General features: G+C 41.9%; 1 protein-coding gene across 1 annotated transcript; it reads left to right on the top strand.

Annotated features, from left to right (window-relative positions):
- Positions 1-2,202: 2,202 nt before the first annotated feature.
- LOC130203776 (oocyte zinc finger protein XlCOF6-like) lies at positions 2,203-6,958 on the top strand. Its single transcript, XM_056430187.1, has one exon. It carries the CDS (start codon positions 2,400-2,402, stop codon positions 3,282-3,284), a length of 885 nt encoding a protein of 294 aa, XP_056286162.1. The 5' UTR covers positions 2,203-2,399; the 3' UTR covers positions 3,285-6,958.
- The last annotated feature ends 3,434 nt before the right edge of the window (positions 6,959-10,392 follow it).

Below are 10,392 nucleotides of genomic sequence, written 5' to 3'. Positions count from 1 at the left end.
GGCCCAACACTGATATGGAGCTGAGGAGTCAACCAGTGCATACAACCTGCAACTCTGGTGTCCTTCACCAGCCGCTGCTACTCCTTGCTTCTCTGCATAGATCTCCCGAGCCTTCACAGTTGGGTTTCCACAAACCTCTCTTGTGTTCCAGGATCTTGTATCAGGGAGTCGTTAAAAGTACAAGTCTGTTTGGCTCTCTCCGAAGGCGGTCGCATTTTTCCCTCCCTCTCCTCCCCATGACCTTCCTTGCTTGGCTCCTTTCGTCTTGTCTTATACTTGAGAGACTCACTCCTCATCGCTCTTCAAACAAAAAACCATGGACCTGATCAACTGGTCTCTCAACGCAATTGACACCATCTTCTCGACGAGGAGCTCGGGTTCGGGGGAACCTGCCCGTCCTGCCGGGACGTTTGCAGCTGGTTACACGATGGACGCGTATGAGAAGTGGCGTGTCGTGTGCCGAGCGGCCCTTTCCGTAGAGGACGTAGAAGACATCTACCTATTCGGAAATATGATTACAGGATTTCTGCTTTTTGGATTTGGCGCTTATCGGAAAATTAAGGAAACGGTGACAGCCGTTAAAAGCCCCCTAAGGCTGCCCGACATGAGTGATGCTCTGGGCAGAGTTGTTGGCACTCAGACTGTGGCATTGAACCGCCAGAATGATAACATCGTGGAGAAGCTGACGTCTCTGCAAATGAAATTGGATCGATTTGAAATCCTATTGGGAAATGGGAGGAAAATGGAGGAATAGTAGGTGCGCAAATTGAATGCAGCAACTGGAAGACCCAATCCCAATCTGATCTGCTTTCGGCTCCCTCAACCAGAACGGGCCTTGGCCAAGGCCATTACTGGAACAACAACTCCCCTGAAGATCGCTGAAGTGAGAATCTCTCTCATTCCCTTCCCCCGAGCCACAGACGCCTGTGGTTGTTGTCTCCCCAGGACCTTTCAAGGCTATCTCCATGGCAACGACCATCTTGCGGACTGAGAACTCTGTCTGTTGTGGCCTGGGGGAGGACGACATACCAGGCCACTCGCACACGAACTTCCATACACTGATATGCATTCACTGCCCTCACCCCCATCCCACGCCTTCGCCTGCTTCGTACCCCCAGTGTGACAGGACGGGGTCTACTGGCGCCTTAAATGGCTGGCTGCTTGTCTGCGCTGGTTACCTTCTGCCCCCCAATGGCTGGGCTTAGATCACCCAGTCTTTGGCTTACCTCCCCTCCCCCCTTCCTCCCCGTTGCACGTCTTGTTTAAATGTATTTGCTTTTGTGCTGAGGTGTTTTTTCCTGCTCCCACACTGTACCCCTCTAGGGGCATAATCTGTTTTTTTTCTTTTTTTCTCCTTTCTTCCCTCATGTTATGCTGTATTCTTCCTGTATCTGCTTGTAATTTCCCGCTTGCGGGATCAATAAAGTATACATCTATCTATCTCTACATCTTCTGCCGAAAATAAAAAACATATCTTCCAACTACGTTGAATAAAAACATTAGCATTTCAGTGTCACTTGAATTGCACTATGGCATTACTGATATCATTACTTATGGAATTACTTTTGGTATTTTTAGAGTTTGGCATTCTTGGAGAACTTACTTTCTTTATTCTTGTTGTTCTGAGTTTGTACTCGTGGTTGAATTCACTTATTTTAAGTTGTTTTGGATAAAAGTGTCTGCTACATGACATGTAATGTTCTTTTTATTTAGAGATCATGCTTCTCTCATACACTAACTCAGAATATTCAGTGATATACTTCTTGAATAAATAACAGTTTAATATGAGATTCATAAGATGTATGAATGTATGTTTCTATTCTCCACAGACGTCCAGCAGCTGTTGGTGGTTAAAGAAGAGGTTCCTTCTGAGCAGCAGGTCTGGAGCTTCAGTCTGGACCAGGTGCATCCAGAGCCCCCCCACATTAAAGAGGAACAGGAGGACCCAGAGCCCCCCCACATTAAAGAGGAACATGAGGAACTCTGGACCAGTCAGGAGGGAGAGCAGCTTCAAGGGCTGGAGGAGGCTAGTCTCAAGTGCGTATTCACTCCTGTGAAGAGTGAAGCTGAAGAGGAAGCTCAGTCCTCTCAGCTTCATCAAAGACAAACTGAACAGATGGAAATAGAAGCTGATGGAGATGTTTGTGGAGGACCAGAACCAGCCAGGAACGCAGATCCAGATAGACCTCCAGATCCTGATGAAAAGACTAGAGACTCTTCTGAACCAGATACTGATGACTCTGTTGATTGGAAAAAGACCAGAGAACCTCAATCAGGTTTAAACTCTGAATAATAATGATGTTTCTGTCAGTGATTCAAAATGTAGTTCTAGTGAAAAACCTTTCAGCTGCTCAATCTGTAAAACATCTTTGCCAAAGAGGGGTCATTTAAAGAGACACATGTTAACTCACACAGGAGAGAAACCTTTCAGCTGCTCGGTCTGTAAAAGATCTTTTTCACAGAGCGTAACTTTAAAGAGACACATGTTAACTCACACAGGAGAGAAACCTTTCAGCTGCTCAGTCTGTAAAAGATCTTTTTCAGACAGAGGAACTTTAAAGAGACATATGTTAACTCACACAGGAGAGAAACCATTCAGCTGCTCAGTCTGTAAAAGATGTTTTACAGTGAGCAATCAGTTAAAGAGACACATGTTAACTCACACAGGAGAGAAACCGTTCAGCTGCTCAGTCTGTAAAACATGTTTTAGAGATAGAGAAACTCTAAAGAGTCACATGTTAACTCACACAGGAGAGAAACCTTTCAGCTGCTCAGTCTGTAAAAGATCTTTTTCAGACAGAGGAACTTTAAAGAGACACATGTTAACTCACACAGGAGAGAAACCTTTCAGCTGCTCAGTCTGTAAAAGATCTTTTACAGACAGAGGAACTTTAAAGAGACACATGTTAACTCACACAGGAGAGAAACCGTTCAGCTGCTCAGTCTGTAAAAGATGTTTTACAGTGAGCAATCAGTTAAAGAGACACATGTTAACTCACACAGGAGAGAAACCTTTCAGCTGCTCAGTCTGTAAAACATGTTTTAGAGATAGAGGAACTCTAAAGAGTCACATGTTAACTCACACAGGAGAGAAACCTTTCAGCTGCTCAGTCTGTAAAAGATCTTTTTCAGATAGAGGAACTTTAAAGAGACACATGTTAACTCACACAGGAGAGAAACCTTTCAGCTGCTCAGTCTGTAAAAGATCTTTTACAGACAGAGGAACTTTAAAGAGACACATGTTAACTCACACAGGAGAGAAACCGTTCAGCTGCTCAGTCTGAAAAAGATGTTTTACACTGAGCAGTCAGTTAAAGAGTCACATGTTAACTCACACAGGAGAGAAACCTTTCAGCTGCTCAGTCTGTAAAAGATGTTTTAGAGAGATAACTCACACAGGAGAGAAACCGTTCAGCTGCTCAGTCTGAAAAAGATGTTTTACACTGAGCAGTCAGTTAAAGAGTCACATGTTAACTCACACAGGAGAGAAACCTTTCAGCTGCTTAGTCTGTAAAAGATGTTTTAGAGAGAGAGGAACTCTAAAGAGTCACATGTTAACTCACACAGGAGAGAAACCATTGTAGTTGTTCTTCTTTTGGTAAAGTTGACATTTATTCCACTCCCTCACTTGTCATGAAGACCGTGAGAAACCTCCCTCGTTGATCACCGTTCTGACTTGAGATTAATGGATGTCAGGATCAGTTAAACATGAATTAATTAGGCAAACCAAAAGCTGGAGACAGCAATGAAAAGATGCTTAGGATGAAGATGTACTGAGAACGGAGTTAAATGAAGAATTCAAACGAGAGGAGGTGGACTTTATGCCTCATCTCTGTTTGAAATTCCCAAAGTCCACCTCCTCTCGTCCCACCTGCACTCTGTTTTGTGGTGCAACCATAAAGTAATGCTCGATTCAGAGAAACAATGGAGTCAATCTGTAAAGATGTGGGCACAACAGTCAGAAAATGTGTTCTCCAACATATGTCATGCCCATCTGAATTATTGTACACAAATCTATGTACAGGTTATTAGTGAATGTAGGAAGCGTTGAACACTATTTTCAGAAACAGTGACAATGAAAATATCATACCATGTTTATTAGGGATGCACCGATCTGATCGGCGCCGATCCATATCGGCCGATATTGCCATTATCGGTTTTGATCGGCGTTCTCAAAACGGCCGATCAGATGACGTAACATCTGCGAGAACTATCAGACGCAGAGGTCAGAGGGGATCCTCACCACCGAGCGGCGTCCCCGTCCCCCGAGTTGAATCTCTGGGTCGACTCAGCCGACTCTCACATGTCTGCCCCTATAGACTGATGTTGACGGAAGGATTTAAGTGACAACATCCGGTTTTGCAAAGTTAGCGGAAAGAACCACGTGAAACAACATCCGTTTTTCAAAATAAGATGTCGACAAATCATAGACTAGGATATAAAAGTAAACAATGAACTGATTTTGTATCTTTATAGATCGTTTCTGAGATTTAGCTTAAATTATGCTAACATTAAAGCAACACTATGTAACTTTTGTACCTTAAAATAACAGCTTGAAAAAAATTGTGCCGCTACAATGACTTTTAATATGACGATTTGCGTCTCCGCTATTGCCATCGGGGGTCTGTGGGGAAATAACTCCGCTATGTCAGATTCTGGAGCCGCCCGCTCTGGGGCGGATGTACTTCGACCTGCTTTCTGGCAGTGATTACGCAATGTCATAAAGTGCCACTCCACACTCGCAGCTCCAGTATAAGGGAAGCTTTTTTATGTAGCTTTTTGGTGTTGTCAACAATATTGTATTCGATCACACGTACTCCACATTTGCAGTCCCCCAAAACAAAAGTAAATGACTGCACGCGCACACAACCCCCCCCCCCCCCCCCAAAACAAAGCCGGCAAACAGCTGACCGACCAGGCGTAAACATAGCGAGGCGCCGCGTTCAATCCCCGCGCTACTTCACCCTAGTCCGGTCGGTGCTGGGCCAGTTCAGTGTTCCTGCGCAGTCTTCTATTAGTGATTCCGCCCGTTGGTATGAATCCAAAATAGAAACAGTCGCCGGATTGCTGCCGTTCTGAGTCCGCCGCCTGTCAGCGCACTCCAAACAAAAAAAACCTCGCGTCACCTCCCCCTCGTCAACTTTTATAACCCGTGACACGTACAAATAATAATAATAATATTATAATTCCAGGACAACACATGATCCCAACTCAATACAAGTGTATGCGAGGCTGCATCTATCGTAACTGGGTATTTACGACACTGAAGTAAACGTTAAATACCTAAAAACCTGAAGGGGGCGCTAAAAGGGAAAAACTACATAGTGGGGCTTTAAAACAATTTTACTGTACCAAGGAAGAGTTTATAAAAATAAGTCAGACTTTTGTATGTTAAAGTCCTGTATATAGATTTCCCCAAGAGTTCCAGGAAATGAATAATGCAGATGTGTTCCATACATATCTGAAATCCCCTACAATAGCAATCAAACTATTTTAATGTATCAATTAGGACATTTTTCAAAGTAAAAGTCCTAAATGTTGAAAGAAATCTGTAATTTCTTTAATGTTTGAGTTGCTTTATATATGTATTTCCTCATAGTCCTCATAGCAATAATGCTACACAATAAATAGAATGCTTCAATCGACACCGTGATCGGTGATCGGTATTATCGGATCGGCAGATACTGATTTCAGTGATCGGTGATCGGCACAAAAAACCTGATCGGTGCATCTCTAATGTTCATGCCAAAAAAAATAGGGAATCGAACCCCATCCCAGTAAAGCAGGAGTACCATTACCAGTGCCTTGTTTTCTTTTTGAGACTTGTGGGTTATAATATTTTTTCGATCACATCTTTTTTTTTTTAAATAACTTTTTATTTTGCATTTTCCACAAACAGATTATTCCTTGACATCGATTTTTTTTAAATATATATATATATATATGTGTGTATATATATATATATCTACAACAAAATAAAATCAGCACACGTCCAAATCCATCTATATCCACATACACACCCGGCAAACATTCCCACCCATCCCCTCCCACATGGTTATACTTATACATCTACCCTCCAAGAGTAGGACCCAATGAGGAGGGAGGGAAGGACCAAACAATCAAACTACATACAACCAAATGATAAGCATTAAATACAAAGTGAAATAACTAAAGAAAGGTAAAAGGCATCAATGTGAAAAATAAAATAAAGAAATCAACAGACATTCATTTCATACCCAGATTTTTCATCGACCTCTTTGTTTTGCAGTTGCACTCTGTGTGTACAACCTCAACCCCTCTCAGTTATAACATCTACATCCAATATCGACTAGATATAACGTCACGCCCATCTTCTTGTGAAGATATCTAATGTCATTTGTAGTTTTGCAGTCATTTTTTCCATTGTATGGACCTGTTTTAATCTCTGTCTCCACTGAGTTATGGTTGGTGGTTTTGCATCTTTCCAGTTCAGAGTTATTGTTTTTCTGGCAATCATTAAAAGTATACGTAGAATATACCTCAGATTGGTGTCCCCTAAATCTCTTCACTTCAATGATTCTATTGATTTCTTTTTTAATATTTTTCCAAAAACCTTTGACTACTGGGCAGTCCCAAAAGATATGTGTGTGATCTCCTATTTTTCCACATTTTCTCCAGCATAATGGAGCTGAAGGATCCTTCACATATGAAGAGATTACAAGAGGTGTATTAAAATATCTGATTTGTAGTTTCCAACCAAATTCTTTCCATAATTGGCTCTTGATTCCTTTATGACATTTATTGTACAGATCTTCCCATGTTGCATCTTCAATTATAACATTTATTTCCAATTCCCACTTTTCCTTGATGTTCAATGTATTATGTGTTCTGTCAGCTGTAAGCCTTCTATATATGTGGGAGACGTGGTTTTTAGTTGGAAAGCCGTTTTCTGCTATACTAATAAAATAGTCTTCCATTACGTGAGTTGTTTTTTTTACTAACTGTCTGTCTTTATGGTTTGTAATGTAGTGTCTCATTTGAAGGTATCTATGCAGGTCCTTTGATGGAAGTGTATATTGTTCTTGCAGCTGAGAAAATGATTTGAGTTCTGTTCCATCAAATAATTGGTTGATGGTTTTAAAGGACCCATATTATGCCCATTTTTCCACAAGTTGATATGGTTCCTTGGGGTCTTAATGAAATGTTTGTAACATATTTTGGTCAAAATACCACAAGAATCATTTCAAACAGCACCCTTTGTACCCTGTCAAAAACACCTCCCCACAGATGAACCTGTTTTGAGTGCCTGTTCCTTTAAATGCTAATGAGCCAGCTCCCCCCTCCCCCTCCCCCTCCCCCTCCTCCACGAGATGCGCTCGCCTAGCTGCTGCCTGCCCAGCTAGTCATTACCTTTGTAGAGATATGGCTCCTGCAGATGAAGATAGCGTCGTGCAGCCATCTGGTTCTGAACCAGAGACCCTGAACAAGAAGAGGCTCCCGAACAGTTCCAGACGTTCGGGCTCAACAGGACGTTTCTGAATGTCACTTCTACATGTCTTTCTGTTTGTCCATTGGCTCAGGTCTCAGTCTTGTTAGCGGGTTTGAGAGCATCGTGGTGCTAGAGATTAGAGTATGTGAATAGTTTGTGCATGTATGAGGAGCAAATACAGTGTGTTTATGTAAGTTACTGTTTGTGAAAGTGTTTGTGTAAAAAGTAACGGGAACGCCATAAAGATATAAATGCTCCATGAGTAAAGTTCCATCTGTAAACTAAAGTGTTATCTGACAACAGGAAGTGACCAAGCAGGGGCGGGGCTAATGTTTTTACCTCCATTAATTAGCGTTTAAACCTTGTTTACTTATTAAATCGTTGTATTTGATGACTTATGACTTATTGGATGACTCATGTCTGTAATATGAACACAACTTTCAAATAAACTTTACCTGCCTGGTGGTGGTGGGGGGCGGTCCAAGGCCATGAGCCAGACTCCCGACATGGGCGTGCTTCAAAGTCTACGTAGACGTTGGTGGTGATCCCATTGGACCACTCAAGCATCTCGTTTCTGACAGAGGAACCACAACAAGCCGCGGGAGGGTTTTTTCTCCAGCGTTTTTGTGTTGGGAGACATGCCAGATACACACATGAACGTAGAGAAGCACTAACAAAGTGGAATTTTCATAATATGTCCCCTTTAAGACCTTTTACAGCCCACTGTCTAAATCCACCATCCCACATCGAGGGAGGGAATTCTATGTTGCCTACAAGTGGCATCGCCCTTGAGAGTGAGCTGGGTCCTTCAAGCTTCTTTTGAAGTATTGTCCAAATCTTCAGTGTGTGTCTTATCCATTTGTTTTTTTAAATATATTTTGTTAAATGATTTGATATCAATAAAAGGCAATGTTGATATAGATATACCCTTAGCTGTGCTCTGTTCTATCTGGGTCCATCCTGTCTCCTGGTCATTTCCAATCCATGCCACTATAGCTGTTAGTTGTGTTGCCCAATAATATAGTTTCAGTTTTGGTAGGCCGAGACCTCCTTTTTCTTTGGGTAGAAGCAGTGTTTTCAGTCTTATTCTGGGTTTCTTATTCTCCCAGATGAATTTTGAGATTAGTTTATTTAACACATTGAAGATGGAAACTGGTACTGCCACTGGTAGAGACTGAAACAAAAAGAGGAGTCTGGGTAACACATTCATGTTCACCGTCTCCGCTCGACCAAACAATGAGAGGGGCAGAATTTGCCAACATGTCAGGTCATTTTTTATTTGTTTGATTAGCTTATTGTAATTGGCATCAAACAGCTGTGTGAAGCTCGGTGTAATATTAATTCCCAAATATCTAAATCCTTGTTTGGACCAGTGAAAGGAAACATCCTCATTCAACTGTGTGGGCCAGATTCCAGATATCATCATCGCCTCTGATTTGTTTTCATTAATTTTATACCCCGATACTGAGCCGTATTTGTGCAGACACTGCATAAGTGCAGGAATGGAGAGAAGAGGGTTTTTTATCAAAAGCAAAATGTCATCTGCAAACAGAGCTATTTTATGGTCTGTTCCACTATTCCTTGAATTTGTATATTTTGGCGTATAGCTTCTGCAAGAGGTTCAATACTAAGTACAAAGAGGATGGGTGACAGTGAATCCCCCCATCTCACGCCCCTCTCCACCGTAAAACATTCTGAGCAGTGACCATTCACTCTGACTCTTGATCTTGGGTCTCTATACAACAAGTTGATCCAGCTAACAAATTCTTCGCCGAATCCCATCTCTATCAATGTTTGTTCCAGGGATAACCAGTCAACTCTATCAAATGCCTTTTGGGAATCTAAGCCGAGAAGCATCGCATGTTGTCCGTCTCTTGACACTATTGATTGTAAATTTAGGGCTTTTCTTATGTTGTTTGTTCCTTGACGGCCTCGGATTAATCCAGTTTGGTCTGGTTTTATTAATTTTGTTAAATATTTTTGGGTTCTGGCCGCCAGGATGGACGTCAGGATTTTATAGTCTCCACATAAGAGGCTTATTGGGCGGTAACTGGTGCACTGTATGGGATCTTTTCCTTCTTTATGTAGGACCGTAATGATGGCTTCAGACCATGATTTCGGTGGATCTCTCATTTTTAGTACATAATTATATATTTTGCATCATATAGGGGTGAGGTCGTTCACAAAGGCTTTGTAATCCAGTGAAGCCATCTGGTCCCGGTGATTTGTTGTTTTTTAGTTTAGCAATGGTTTCTTTCATTTCATCTTGTGCCATCACATCTCTTTGCCGTGTCGTCTGGCTGAGAGTTAGCGTTAGCTCCGCCGCCGCCACCCACTTCCAAATGACTGAATGTAAAGTTATGTATACCCCAACTTCTTGGCGGTGGTATTATTCTTCATTCCTGTGTTTGCAAAATCAATTTAAAAAATAAATAAAAAGAAAAGTTTGAATCCTCTCAGCACCTTATGCTGCATTTACTCCTGTGAGTTTTAGTGGCTTATCTCCATGGCTTTACCCGCGTATGACTTCATTCGTCTTTTTTTGGACATTACTAAATTCTCAAAGGTCCCATTTCACATCAACGTTGAATCCTCTCAGCGCCTTATGCTGCGTTGACTTGCGTGAGTTTACTCGCTTGAGCTTTTGTGGCTTTTCGCGGTTTCACGTGATTTGCTTACACACACACAACCAGCCTCCTGGCCTTCACGACACCGTTAGCTAGACACCTCATACTTTTTAAGTGGAAACACGCTCTCCCACCCACACACAACAGTTAAAAGAGATCCTAAATCATATAAAACTTTAAAAGATCAGATTTGGACTCAGAGATTCCAGTGAATCCTTTTGATGAGACCTGGAAGCCTTTTATTAACTCTTTGAGCAATGCGCCAATCCAACAGGAACTAGTTCACTGTTTTTTTAT

This window comes from Pseudoliparis swirei, chromosome 13, assembly GCF_029220125.1.
Source record: "Pseudoliparis swirei isolate HS2019 ecotype Mariana Trench chromosome 13, NWPU_hadal_v1, whole genome shotgun sequence".
Lineage (NCBI taxonomy): Eukaryota > Metazoa > Chordata > Actinopteri > Perciformes > Liparidae > Pseudoliparis > Pseudoliparis swirei.
This window is presented reverse-complemented; position numbering and strand designations above follow the sequence as displayed.

Coding starts and splice junctions, on each gene's coding strand:
- LOC130203776 (XM_056430187.1), top strand. CDS start 2,400: ATGTTAACTCACACAGGAGAGAAACCTTTCAGCTGCTCGGTCTGTAAA.